Raw genomic sequence first — 15,197 nt, 5'->3', positions numbered from 1 at the left:
AGGTTTTTTACTTTTTGAGGCCATTGGTAATACAGTTGTTTTTATGATTTCCCTTTGTGCTTATACATTGTTGGCAAACAGAAAGGCTATTGATTTTTGTGGATTAAGTTTTTATCCTGCTACTTTGGTTGACCAACTCTAGGAGTTTGTGAGTGGACTTTTGCGGATCCTTTAGGTATAAGAAGATGTCATCTGCAAATAGAAATAGTCCAATTTCTTCTTTCCTTTGGTGAATCTTTTTATGCCCTTTTCTTACCTTGCTGGTCCTGTTAAGAATTTCAGATCTACATTGAAGAGGTGGACATCTTTGCCTTGTTCCTGATTTTAGGGGAAACGGTTTTAGTTTTTACTCTTCTGTGTAATCCTGGCTGCTGGTCTGTCACCTATAATCTTTATTGTTTTAATGAAGGTTCCTTCTATTCCTAGGTTCTCCAAAGCTTTGAACATGAATAGGTGTTGCATTTTTTCTGCATCTTTTGATAAGATCATGTGGTTCTTGTCCTTGGCTCTGTTTAGAGGGTGAATTACATTTATTAATTTGTCTTTCTTAAACCAGGTTTGCATCTGTGGGGTGAAGGGAGTTTGGTCATGATGTAGGATTTTTAAATTAGTTTTGGGATTCTGTTGTCTAGTATTTTATTGAAGAGCTTTGCATCTGTATTCACCAGAGAAATTGGTCTGTAGGTCTATTTTTTGTTGGATCCATTCCTGGTTTTGGGATGAGTGTGATATTGGCTTCATAGAATGAGTTCGAATTTCTCCCCCCATTTCTATCCACAGAAAAATGTGAGGTATATTACTATTAGCCCATCTCTAAAAGTCTTATAAGATTCAGCGATGAATCCATCCAGGCCTGGGCTTTTCCTTTTTGGAAGACTTTTGATTACTCCCTCTATCTCATTGAATGTTATTGGCTTACCTATATTGGCGTATATCTTCTTGGTTCAGTTTAGGCAGATTGAATGTTTCTAAATAGTTGTCCATTTCTTCTAGGTTTTCTTTCTTTTGGGGGTATAGGTGTTGAAAGTAGTTCTTCATAATCATTTCTTTTTTTTTGGATGTTTTCTGTAATGTTTTCTGCGGTATCTCTAATCTTGTTGATTTGAACCTCCTCTCCTTTTTTTCATTAATCTCATAAGTTATCTGACCATTTCATTCGTTTTTCTTCAAAAAAAAAGCAGTTTATTTCATTGATTTTTATCTATAGTTTTTTAGTTTCTATTTCATTGATTTCTGCTATAATCTTTACCACTCTCTCCATCTACTAGTTTTAGATTTTTTTTTCTAGCAGTTTTAATTGCATCATGATGTTATTTACTTGAGTTGTGTCTGTACCCATAAAATCCATAAACTGTTTTGTTGAATGCAAACTCTGTACAACTACTAAAAGATAATAAATATATTTTTAAAGGAGAAGTCAAATGGTGTAATTCCTTAAAAAGGCAAAGTCAAAGTTCAACAAAATAAATACTGGGAAGCACGTACTTGAAAGTGTTGGAGTCAGGTCCAGGGAAAAACAGGTAGACAATGAAATGGAGAATGCAGTTGAGAATTCAATATATAATCCTATAAAATTAAGAACGTGAGGAAAAAGGTATGCAGGGGAATGATGAGTGAGAATGTTGAAAGAGATGACATTGATTGTATTCGTAGACTACTTCGTTAAATGGCAATTCCTTTGTGCAACTACTTAAGGATAGATTTTTGTTTTTTTGTTTTTTTGCTTTTTTGGCCAGTCCTGGACCTTGGACCTCAGGGCCTGAGCACAGACTGTCCCTGGCTTCTTCCCGCTCAAGGCTAGCACTCTGCCACTTGAGCCACAGCGCCACTTCTGGCCGTTTTCTGTATATGTGGTGCTGGGGAATCGAACCTAGGGCCTCGTGTATCTGAGGCAGGCACTCTTGCCACTAGGCTATATCCCAACCCCGATAGTTTTTTTTTTTAAGTGCTGACTAAAAGGATACCATTGCAAACAACAGTAGCAACAACAAAAAAGAACACCTTAGTTAGCAAACACATATTGAATGTTATGATAATGTTAGCAGTTGCTCTGGAAATTTAGCACTAATTTTTTGGTTGGTCACACATCTTGAACTCAGGGTCTGGGCACTGTTCTTGAGTTCTTCAGCTCAAGGCTAGTGCTCTACCACTTTGAGCCAAAGAGTCACTTCCAGTTTTCCTGTGATTAATTGGTGAAGAGCTCACAGTCTTTCCTGCCTGGACTGGCTTTGAATTGCAATCCTCAGATCTCAGCATTCTGAGTAGTTAGGATTGCAGGTGTGAGCCACCAGTGCTTGGCACTATTTTTTAATCATAATCTTTAAAGTGAAATTGAACTAACATTTATCTGTAAGGCAATTTGTGTAATTATTCCCTGGAGGTAATACGATGAGTACATGAGCACCCAGATAGAAACAAAAGCATAAATTGGTCACTTGAGAATTGGTAACATGTTGGAGAACCAGTTGCGTTGAGTGAATTGAAGTACTCAGTATCCACTCAAGAACCTAACAAGGCTCCATGATGCTTTTGAATTCATAGCTGGATCCTTAGTTTCATTAGAGATTAATCCCCAAAAGAGAACAAAAGTTATAAAAACAACTTGTACTCTCTCTCTAGATATCCACTATGGCTGTGTTGCTACCAAAAGATGAATAAATTCACATTTTAAGTGGTAAGATCCTGACTTTCATTAATCTTCTTTTCTTAACTTCACTTTTCATTGAGAAAATTTGCCCTCTGAAGCTTACAATTTTCACATGTCATAGTGTGAAAACAGGGCTGATGTAATCAAGCAATCAAGTGGTGCTTTACTTTGTCTGACTTGCTCTGCTTACATCACCAATAATCATAGTCCAATACTAGGATTCCTGTTTACTTAACCATAAGCCAGCAGACACTGTCTTTTCAGCATTATCCAAATTTTGGCTCTGACAATTTGCTAAGTTTTACTTGCCTTGGGTTTTCATTAATATTTACAGTTAATTAAAGAATTAAAAACCTAATGATGTAAAAATTCTTTGCATAAAAATTTTGCATCTGAATTTTTAGTATCTTTTACACTTTACAGAAAGCTTAGTATTCACACTCAGAATCAATCTGACCACTGCGTAGTGATTTTAATGAAGTTTTTAGTATATAACTTATTATGCTATGTTGTTTGAAATGGCTTTACTTCATGCTAAAACATTGCCAGTTACAAATCATTATTGTTATGGCTGTGATTTGTTTCATTTGATAGACCCTACATTAAGTTGAGCTGAGTATTCAAGTTTGCAATATTAATAATGACTGAAATAATGCTCCAAAGAATTTGCCAAAAGACTATCTACTGTTTAAATTATTTAAACAGAAAGTGAATTAAAATAGTTGGTAAAAAAAAATAGCTATGACCACATTTACAACCCTAATTTAGAATTTGTTTCTTGTTACGCTACCAGGAACTGTTTTATTTCTCCTCAAAATATTTCAGTACTCGAGAGATATATTGAACCATAAAAAGTCAATGTGATGATATTACTTATTAACTTATTTTACAAGCTAAAGGAAATGGTTATATATTCAACCACTGATGTATTGACCTTTATGGTTATTATAATTTAATTTGATTGTTACATAGTTACTTAAAGAATAGGCAGTCTATTTGGCTTCATTTCTAACTTTATCACTTGCTATGTAATTATGTGAATATTTTATATTTTCTTTCAGCCTCATGTAATTCAGTTCTACAATGAAAATGGAATTAAAGTTTTTAGAATACTTAATGAATCATACATTTATAAATATTTGTGTAAATATGTAATTCCCAGATGCAGGCTTACCATTTACTAAACACTTAAATAATTATTAACTACTATCAAAGTTCTTTGAAAACTCAACCTAAGTTTATCTTTCCTTTAAAATCTTTGTACATTGTTATTATTTCCATTGCCTTTGTTATATGGGTGTAAAGTCACTTCAGACAGTTTCAAATTTATAACCATAAAGGAAAAGAGACAATACAATAAGAATTTTCAGGGCATGTTTGCTAAAAAAATATTTTTAATTAAATTGCAGATTGATATGCTATTATTAACAAAAAAAATGTATGTGTTCTTGAATGTCTTTGCTTTTAATAACATTCCATATTTCTTAAAGAACACGATATCATCATATATTTATAATCCTTTCATGTAATCTGTTCAACCTAGATTTGTTTTGGCAGCAGCTCCATTGTTTGATGGATTTCCTACTGGAGGGGAACCACACTGCAGTGACAGAGTTCATTTTATTGGGCTTAACACAGGATCCAGTCCTTCGAGTCATCCTCTTCATCGTCATCCTGGGCATCTACCTGGTGACTGTATTGGGAAATCTCTGCACAATCCTTCTCATCAGAGTCTCCACTCAGCTCCACCACCCCATGTACTTTTTCCTCAGCCATTTGGCTTTTGCTGACTTAGGCTATTCATCTTCTGTCACACCCAACATGTTGGTCAACTTTTTAGTGGAGAAAAATACAATCTCCTATCTTGGATGTGCCATCCAGCTTGGTTCAGTTGTTTTCTTTGGATCATCTGAATGTTTCCTTCTGGCTGCCATGGCCTATGATCGCTTCATGGCCATCTGTAACCCACTGCTCTATTCAACCAAAATGTCCACACAAGTCTGTGTCCTGTTAGTATCAATTGCTTACATGGGTGGCTTTCTCAACACTTGGTCTTTTACCTTATGCTTCTATTCTTTGTTCTTCTGTGGACGAAATGGGATCAATCACTTCTTCTGTGATTTTGCTCCTTTAGTGGAGCTCTCCTGTTCTGATGTTAGTGTATCAGCCATTGTTCCCTCATTTACTGCTGGCTCCATCATTGTGGTTACAGTGATTGTCATAGCCGTCTCCTACATCTACATCCTCATCACTATCCTGAAGATGCGCTCCACTGAGGGCCGTCAGAAGGCCTTCTCCACCTGCACCTCCCACCTCACTGCGGTCACTCTGTTTTATGGGACCATTACATTCATTTATGTGATGCCCAAGTCCAGTTACTCCACTGACCAGAACAAGGTGATATCTGTGTTCTACATGGTGGTTATCCCCATGTTGAACCCCCTCATCTATAGCCTCAGGAATCATGAGATTAAAGGGGCTTTGAAAAGAGAGCTTGGTAGGAAAATATTTTCTTAGGGATAGTTGTTATTTAGTAGGACTTATTAGAGTAATAATATCTTCTAGAGAGATTGAAGATATAGATCTGTAGTAAAGCACTTGCCTTGTCTTCATTTAGTCCTGGGTTTGATCACCAACACTGAAAATGTGTTTATCTAAATAGATATAGAGAGAAATATATATATATATATATCATAAGTACAACAGTAAAGGGGCAAATGTGATAGTTCTATAATCCTATTTGAGGGGTGAAAATTGGAGGATCATGGATCAATCAATGCCAGCCTAGGTAATGAACTTTTTGAGACTTCATTTCATCCAATGGTATGGTGTGGTACTCTGAACCCGGTGTCTAAGCCACTGGGTAAGCATGATGGTCTGGCACATTAGCTCACACTATCATCTTCAGAGATATAGGAATGTACTAGTAGGAGGATGGAGGCTCTAGTCAGCCTGTGCATCAAGTAAGACCCTATCTTGAGAATAACATGCAAAAAAGAGCTTGAGACATTACTTAAATGATAGAGAATCTTTTTACCAAGTGCAAGGTCCTGACTTCAATTCCAAGCATTACCAAAAAAGATATAATAAACAATATAATATAATATGTGATGTAATAGATAATAACATAATAATAAGAAGCTGACTCTGGTTGAAATATTTCTCTTCATTTATTCTTGTTCATTATGGACCTCTTTAGAGGGAGAATTTGGGGTGAAATAGCAAGTAAAATGACTCATAATGACTAGCATTTAATGTAAAGATTATCTAAAGACTACCTTCCCATGGCATTATGCCACATAATCTTTCTTCTTCATATTTCTTTCCTAATAAACTATCCCTTTACTCTTACTAGAATTGTGTCCTGCACGAATTCTTCTCATGTTGGACGTGGGCCCATGGTTGATTAGCTACAATTCATTTCAAGTAACATCAAGATCCTCTCCCATGCAGTACCTCAACCTGTTTCCCTTCACCTGGGTTCCCTTCGCATCTGCTTATGCAGATGCTTATTGTTTCTGATCTTTAAGAAGCTCTTCTGAAGCTGGAGACCTCACTAAGAAAATCATTGTCTCCATATCTATGAACTACTCCTTGCACTGGTAGTTATACATTCTGTGTACAATGCTAGATGCTTCCTGTAGACATACATGACACTAGAGCTTCCTCTTCCCTTTGTCTCTAATTTTCATGACGTTCCTTGAATGTAGTAAGCATAAATATCTACTGTACGTGAGTGCCTGGAATCATTAGTGTGAATGAATGAGTATATGGAGTTTAGGTCTTGTTTGAAACTCTGATTCTGATACTTGAAGAGTAGTACAAGGGGTAGAGCATCTACCTAGCAAGTGTGAGATCCTGAGAAACCCCAGTATGAATAATAGAGAAAGAAAAAAAAGACAAAGAAATGAAAGGAGAAGAGAGGACAGAAGAGGAGAGGGGAGGAAAAGAAAGGAAAGAGGAGAGGAGAGAGTATGTGAAAGAAGAATACAAGGAGAAAGGCAAAGAGAGAAGGGAGGAAAAGGGAAGGGAAGGAGGGAAGAGGAAAAGGAAAAAGAGAAAGAGAAAAGAACATTACTAACTACTGTTCCAGCCTAGTTTACTAACAGATGTTTAAGGTATCTTACCAAATATTTACCACCTTATATATTTGAATGTTCCAACACTTAGATCTAGAGACCAAATTTTAGGAATAGTAGCAGGAGACTAGTAAGGATATTAGCAACAGTAGAGGATAAAATAAGATTGCCGACTTCATTCCAGATACTGTCCTGGATAATTTATCAGTGTTAACCCAAGTAAACCACATCATAATCCTAATACATTTTATTCCATGCTTACTTTACAGATGCTTCAAGAGATAGACTAAGTGAACTTCAAACACATAAATGTGCTCCTAATTATTGAATCTTTGAAAGTGAGCACACTTGTGGAGGGCTGGAGGGAAAAGCTGCTTGAGAACCATTGACCCCCTAGGGTCTTTTTAATACACACATACATACGTTCATGTATACATCATACATATTGTTATTGTAAAGGAGATGTACAGAGGGGTTACAGTTAGATAAGTCAGGTAACAAGTACATTTCTGTTTTAATTTACTCTTATTTTGTTGTAAGGTTGGTGTACAGAAGGGTTACAGTTACATAAGTCAGGTAATGAGTACATTTTTCTTTTTCTTTTTAACTTCTATTTTGTTGGAAGGGTGATGTACAGAGGAATTACAGTTACATAAGTAAAGTAATGAGTACATTGGCTGTTTTTAATGTACATTTTTGAACATCTTCCTTGCCTTTCTCCCAGTTTTTCTCTCCCATCCCCACACACAAGGTGTAGAGTTAATTTTCAACATAGTATCTAGTGAATATAAGAATGATATTGTATCACTCCTAAGGAAATGGAAAGACTTGGAAAAATTTATATTAAGTGAAGTATCCAGACCCAAAGAAAAATAGGCTACATGGTTTTCCTCACTTGTAACAACTAGAATGTGCCTATAAAAATACAAGTAAGGGGCTGGGAATATGGCCTAGTGGGAAGAGTGCTTGTCTCCCGTACATGAGGCCCTGGGTTCGATTCCTCAGCACCACATATATAGAAAAAGGCAGAAGTGGCGCTGTGGCTCAAGTGGTAGTGTAGTAGCATTGAGCAAAGAAAAGCCAGGGACAGTGCTCAGACCCTAAGTCCAGTCCCCAGGACTGACAAAAAAAAATACAAGTAAAAACACTGGATGGTAAAAGACAAAAATGTACTTGGATGTGATAAATTGTACAGCTCTCTAGACATTCACACACAGTCAGGCAAAAGGTGGATATTCTTACCAGAGGATCATGAAGGCTAAATAGCTTTGTGCATATGATCATGTAAAATGTTTATCAAAATGAACTCCAAGAAGTGGAAAGAGATTTTTTTTTCTTTTTTGCTGTTTTTGTTTTCTGTGCCTTTGGTCTTGTTTGGAAGTTTATCTGTTTAACGGAGGGTAAGAGAGACACAGAAAGAGAGAGACACAGGGTGAACCCCTAGGGCCTTTATCTCTGACACATTCCTGTCTAGCAAACCATTCCTGTAGCAGGTGTCTGTAGGGTGTCTACATCTGAACCTGCCAAACTCATGTGCACTTCCCTCATTTTCTGAAATGAAATAAATAAAAAGCCCTATAAATGTGTCTAAATGGTTAAAGGCCTAGATTCTGGTTCCACTGAAGAAAAACAAGCCTAACTTCTCTCAGAACCTACCTCTTATTATTAAAAGGAAAACATAAATTTCTCATGGAAAAAAAGTATAAGTCTTTAACAGGAAGCAAGGCAGCTTCTTATGAATGTCAAGACTTGAGGAAAAACAAAGGAGAGGGTCTCATGAGTCTCCTTATTGCTTCCTTGTCCTCTGAATGTGCAACAGGGAACCTCCATCCCAGCACCAACAGAGATTCATAAATAAAAGTGTTACAACTCACAAACACACACACACACACACACACACACACGAAAAATAGTGCCAACCCACTTTCCCAAATTTCAGTGAGGCCAACTGAAGGAATGAACTCCACCCCTCCCCCCTCCTGCCTTTTCCCAGCCTGACTAGTGTCAGCAGTTCTACCTGTCATTGACAGCCATGGATCTGAGCAGAGGAGAGGACAGGACAGGACAGGATGGGAGAGGAGGGGAGGGGAGGAGAAGGGAAGGGATGAGAGGATACATGAGATGGGACTACTGGGAGTACAGCTGTGCGGCAAGCTGGCCTTGCATTTCTAGTTTTTGGGTTTTTTTGTGTTAAATTTTTATTGTCAATCTGAGGTACAGAGAGGTTAGAGTTTCATATGTTAGGCATTGGATACATTTCTTGTATTGTTTTTTACCTCCTCTCTCATTCCCCTCTCCCCCTCCCCCTTTCCCTTTCCCCTCCATGAGTTGTTCAGTTCATTTATACCAAACAGTTTTGCAAGTATTGCTTTTGGAGTCGTATGTCTTTTTTTAGCCTGTGTCTCTTGATTTTGGTATTCCCTTTCTATTTCCTAGTTCTAATACCAGTATACACAGTTTCCAATGTACTCAGATGAGATACACAGATAGTGCAGGTACAACCATAGGAAGGGGATACAAGAGGATCATCAATAATAGAAGCTACGTTTTCACATCGTATGTTGAAAGTAATTACAACAGTCATTTCCATAGCAGTCATTTCCATAACATGGAGTTCATTTCACTTAGCATCATCTTATGTGTTCATAAGGTCTGTTGGGCTGTTGTGTTCCTCTGCTGTGACTTGCTTAAACCTGTGCTAATTATTGCCTATGAGGGAGACCATAGACTCCATGTTTCTTTGGGTCTGGCTCACTTCACTTAGTATAAATTTTTCCAAGTCCTTCCATTTCCTTACGAATGGGGCAATGTCATTCTTTCTGATAGAGACATAAAATTCCATTGTGTATATGTACCACATTTTCCTGATCCATTTGTTTACTGAGGGGCATCTGGGCTGGTTCCAGCTTCTAGCTATGACAAATTGTGCTGCGATGAACATTGTTGTGCTGGTGGCTTTACAGCCACCGAAGTAGCTGGGATTACACGTGTGAACCACCAACACCGACTATTTTTGCTTTTGACAAGGCAATCAATGTTACAATACAATACTTCAAAATCATGTTTTGATATGTTTATTGTATACATTTATACATGTACTTCTGTACTGATGTGTATGCATATAGATGTAGATATGCAAATGGATTTTCAATGGTACTTCCATACTTTCAAACTGCATCTGGGTTTCTGATAGGGAAAGAGTTGGTTTATGTTATATAAGGTAGCAAGAAAGCACTCATTGCTTTGTACACTAAGTCATGATTTTTATTGAAAGTCCTTCACTTTTCCACATTTATTTAACAACACTGTGAAAGTTTTTTTTTTTTTTAAATGGTCTGGGTTCTTTTATTCACCACTTGAGGGGAGGAAACCCACCTACACTTCCCAGGACTTTCCTGAGTGCTGTCTGCATTTCTTTGTTCCTTAGACTGTAGACAATGGGATTAAGCAGAGGTGTCAGCACAGTGTAGGTCACAGCCATTAGTGTATCTTCCCTGAATGAGTCGCTATTCTTGGGCCTCAGATAGATAAAGCAAGCAAATCCATAATGGATGAACACCACAGTGAAGTGGGAAGAGCAAGTTGAGAATGTTTTGTACCTTCCCTTGATAGATGGCATCTTCATGACAGTGGCCACAATGAAGACATAGGAAGTCATAATGAGAACGAAGTTGCCCACTAACACAAAGACAGTGAAGGCAAGGAGAATAATCTTCTGAAAAGCAGTTGTATTACAGGCCAGGGAGACCACAGGTGTGATATCACAGAAAAAGTGCTGAATGAGACTGGAATTACAAAAAGATAAGCTGAATACAATGAAGACAATGCAAAAAGAAACAAAGAATGCAACCACACAAGAGGCCGCCATGAGCTGGAAGCAGATCTTCCTTGTCATCAGAACGGGGTACTGCAGCGGGCTGTGGATGGCAGTGTAACGGTCATAGGACATGGCAGACAGGATGAAGCAGTTGTTGCCCGCAAAGCCAAAGAAGAAAAACATCTGTGTGGCACACTCAGGGAGGGAAATGGTCTTGCTCTCTGACAACAAGTCCACTAATGTGCGAGGCAGGATTACCATCGTGGTGCAGGTTTCTGACAAGGACAGGCCAAAGAGGAAAAAGTACATGGGGGTGTGAAGGCTGTGGCTGAGCTTGATGGCTACCATTATGGACACATTGGCCACGAGGATGGTCAGGTGGGAAATGAAGATCACGACAAAGAGTAGATCCTGCAGTTCTGGGAAACTGGAAAATCCCCAGAGAAGGAAAGTGCTCACTGTGGTGTGATTGGCCATTCTCCTGGTGGAACCAATTTACTGCGCATATGTTGAGGCCAAGAATGAAATGATTGCAAAATTGTGTGCCATAGCTAGACTGTAATGAAGGTCTCCTGGGCCAGGTTAAGACCACTCTTAATGAAAAACCTGCAAAGAAAGAGACCAGAGCATCTTCTGTAGTCACTGTCAGAACTAAGTGTGACAAGGAGAAAGTTTCTACTAGGTGAATTTAGAAATGACACATGAATAATCAAGTATCTTCTGGGAACTTCTTATTCAGTACCCTTTTATCTCCTATATCTGCCTAAGAGAGAGAAATGTGGTAAAAAGTTCTTGTCTTCTGACCTACAAGAGTATAACTAATAATCGGACATACAGAATGTTGACTGAATCCCCAACAACTGAAAGAGATCTAGGAAAATTTTCAGTATCGTTCCTAAATATTCTTTTAAAGTCTTTTTGTAGAATCAAGCAAGTAATAGGTACAGGTGACTCACACCTATAATCCTAGCTACTCCTGCCATCCCAGGCGGGAAAGTCTATGAAACTTTTATTTCCAATTAACCACCAAAAAGACCGAAGTGGAGCTGTGGCTTACGTGGCCATATACTAGCATTGAGCCAAAAAAAAGCTAAGGGATAGCACTGAGCCACCTGAGTTCATTCCTCAGTATTGGCACACATTCAGAAATCAAATAAATAACAACAAAATTTCATGCTATGTGGTTGAATGTAACCGTTTTGTAACTGAATGTTGTACTAACAAACAACTTGTAAATGAAATTTATACTGGATTCAACTACACAACAACCATGGACGTCTTGAAGGTGTTCGGTGACCTCTTTTCTGTCTAGATGTAGCTTGAATCTGAGGTTTGGGGAGAGATTAACCTAATCTCAGAGAATAGACTTGTGTCTCCTAGTCCTTGTTAATTGTTGAGTGTTCAGAAAAACTTCCAGGTTATTCACTAACTGATGCCTAGTAAGTGGGAAAAGTTGCTTCGAAGCACAGCTATGGTAAGAATTAAGTCACATTTCTATTTCTATCAGTTCCTAATATACCTACTTTGTGAGATGACAGCACAAAAGTAACTGGAATACTTTCCATACAATATGGAGTTCAAGTTCAAGCAGTAATGGGAGACTCAGAGGGGAGGAAAGGAGGGAAGGAAGGAGAGAAGGAAGGAAAGAAGGAAGGAAGGAAGGACGGAAGGAAGGAAGGAAGGAAAGAAGGAAGGGGAGAAGGAAGGAAGGAGAGAAGAAAGGAAGGAAGGAGGGAAGGAAGGAAGGAAGGAGAGAAGGAAGGTGATAAGTTGCTTTATTTTGAACTTGCACCAAATTTTTTGCTCCTAAGGCCACTGGATTACTGTTATCAGGAAGGAAGGAAAGAAGGAAGGAAGAAAGGAAGGAGAGAAGGAAGGAAGGAAGGAAGGAGAGAAGGAAGGAAGGAAGCAAAGAAGGAAGGGGAGAAGGAAGGAAGGAGAGAAGGAAGGAAGGAAGGAAAGAAGGAAGAAAGGAAGGAAGAAAGGAAGGAAGGAAGGAAGGAAGGAAGGAGAGAAGGAAGGAAGGAGAGAAGAAAGGAAGGAAGGAGGGAAGGAAGGAAGGAAGGAGGAAGGAAGGAAGGAAGGAAGGAAGGAAGGAGAGAAGAAAGGAAGGAAGGAGGGAAGGAAGGAAGGAAGGAAGGAGAGAAGGAAGGAAGGAGAGAAGAAAGGAAGGAAGGAGGGAAGGAAGGAAGGAAGGACGGAAGGAAGGAAGGAAGGAAGGAGAGAAGGAAGGAAGGAAGGAGAGAAGGAAGGAAGGAAGGAAAGAAGGAAGAAAGGAAAGGGAGAAAAGGGAAGGGAGGAAGGGAGGGAGGAAGAAGAGAGACAAGAAAAAGAAAAGTGAGAGAAGGAAGAAAACACAGAGAAAGAAGGAACAAGAAAGAGAACAAGGAAAAAAGAGGTAATGTAAGAACATAAACATTTTTTCTTTTTGTTGGTCATGGAGCTTGAACTCTAGGTGTGGGCGCTGTCCCTGAGCTCTTCACTCTACCACTTTAAGCTACAGCGCCACTTCCAGTTTTCTGGTGGTTAATTGGAGATAAGAGCCTCACAGACTTTCCTGCCCAGGCTGGCTTTGAACTGCAATCCTCAGATCTCTGGCTCTCAAGTAGCAAGCTAGGATTTACAGGCCTGAGCCACCAGTACCTGGCAAGAACATACACTTTTAACTGAATAATTTCCCTTTTTGCTACTGCATTTCTGGGAATAGAATGCAAAATGAAATAAGCCATGCCACCAATAATTTACTCAACCTCTAAAATTTGTTGGTGAGTGTGCTGTGCCTTAGATAGGAGTTTTCATTTAATTTCTTCCAACAATTCTATGTGGTGCTTCAATTCTGATACTACAAAATGTAAAACTAAGGTTATATAAATTTCATAAATAAAGATAAAGACTGACACACTAAGTCTACTAATATTTATTTAATACTTGTGACATGTGAGGAACTTCTATACGTAGGAACTTTGACACAGACTGAGATACAGGTAAACTGTTCAGCCTCTTTGTACTACATCAGTTCTACAGACCACATCAATTCTATAGACCAATAGGGGTCTAATTAACTTCTCTGGAAATCTCATATTTCAGATTTCCCCAGTCTTCCCTTCAGTGAGTTCTAATGGATTGAATGTGACACATTCTTTGAGATAGCAACAAAATCTGCAGGAATTGGGGGCTGCTTCTTGGTTAATCACTTCACAAATTTTCTTACCCTCTCTCTAAATGAAAAGTTAGGGCAATGGTTGTGAATCTACCACCAAAAGACTATCAGGACCTTAGGGCTACAGTCTCCATAACACAGAGCTAGAGAAATTTTCTGGCAAATTCCCTGTTCACTTGGCAATGTTCACTGATAGAAATATGGTAAAACTGATAGAAAACTCTTCATTAACAAGTCTCTGGCAAAGTGTATTTAACTTTCTTTCAACTTAATCAGAATAAAAGTTGGCTATGATATAGCTTTTTAACGGTGTTTGGAGTAGTAGATGATATTTTATTTGACTGTGAGAAAAGGGGCTCAAGGCTGGTCTTTGACCATAATCCTCTTTATTTAGCTTGCCTGTGACACCATACCTAACTTGTATTTTGAAATATGGTCTTGCTGATGTAGTGTGGGATTTTCTTGCCCAGACAAGCCTTGAACCATTTTCCCCCCATTTCTACCATCCATTTACTCTCACGTATTTTGCTTTCCAAGTATGCACCACCATGGTCAACCTTGCTAAATCCTTTGAGATTATTAAGTCACCTAACTAGACTTAATTATCCCTGGAACTCAAATATATATTCAAATATGAATTCTACTTCTATTGCACACACATGTGCAAGCTATTTATTCTCCTTTTCAACTATTTTCCTCCTTGTAACTATATATCCTTTTAGCAAGGACAGGGTTAAGATGTTGTGCATAATGGCCTATCAGATAATAAGAGCTTCATATTTGCTAATTCCATTCCCTCTTGTTAAAACATTACATGGTTTATTGACAACTTATCAATACTTACTTGCCTGCCCATAAATTATCTGGGGTGTTGTAGCTGAGTCTGCTTGGTTTGCCCAAGCTGATCCCTATTGTCATCCTTCACTTCAGTCTGTAGTTCACAGTCTTTTTGTTTGGAGGTTTTCTCTACATCCCTCTCACATTGCTGTCTGTGTGACAGTTGTCCAAGAAATAAGAAAAACACAAAGAACATACTTCTTGGTGCCCTTAGCATTCTCAGTATATTAACTCTGTGGACACCCACAAGAAATTGGCTATTAGTGGATATAGAAAAATACTTAGGTAGGCTGGGGATATGGCCTAGTGGCAAGAGTGCTTGCCTCGCATACATGAAGCCCCGGGCTCAATTCCCCAGCACCACATATACAGAAAAAGGTCAGAAGTGGCACTGTGGCTCAAGTGGCAGAGTGCTAGCCTTGAGCAAAAAGTAGCCAGGGACAGTGTTCAAGCCCTGACCCAGGACTGGCAAAAACAGATAAATACTTAGGTAAATGAAAACACAAAATAAAAATCTCAGTTTCTATCAACGAATAAATTCCAACTTCGAAAATAAGGGGAAAATGAAGCTGATAGGAAGAGCTTACACCAAAAATCATTTCCTGTAGTAGTTTCTGTGATAACATTTAGAGATACGATTTAAAGTCATTTGCCCCT

General features: G+C 38.4%; 2 protein-coding genes across 2 annotated transcripts; one reads left to right on the top strand and one right to left on the bottom strand.

The window, feature by feature from the left end:
- Positions 1–4,219: 4,219 nt before the first annotated feature.
- On the top strand, positions 4,220–5,164 carry LOC125361500 (olfactory receptor 478). Its single transcript, XM_048360003.1, has one exon. The coding sequence runs from the start codon at positions 4,220–4,222 to the stop codon at positions 5,162–5,164; it is 945 nt and encodes a 314-aa protein (XP_048215960.1).
- A 4,911-nt stretch (positions 5,165–10,075) lies between these two features.
- Positions 10,076–11,020, bottom strand: LOC125362423 (olfactory receptor 10T2-like). Its single transcript, XM_048361272.1, has one exon. The coding sequence runs from the start codon at positions 11,018–11,020 to the stop codon at positions 10,076–10,078; it is 945 nt and encodes a 314-aa protein (XP_048217229.1).
- Positions 11,021–15,197: the final 4,177 nt, after the last annotated feature.

The sequence above is a fragment of the Perognathus longimembris genome, chromosome 13 (genome assembly GCF_023159225.1).
Source record: "Perognathus longimembris pacificus isolate PPM17 chromosome 13, ASM2315922v1, whole genome shotgun sequence".
Classification (NCBI taxonomy): domain Eukaryota; kingdom Metazoa; phylum Chordata; class Mammalia; order Rodentia; family Heteromyidae; genus Perognathus; species Perognathus longimembris.
Note: the sequence above shows the minus strand (reverse complement) of the source record. Positions and strands in the feature narration are given on the sequence as shown.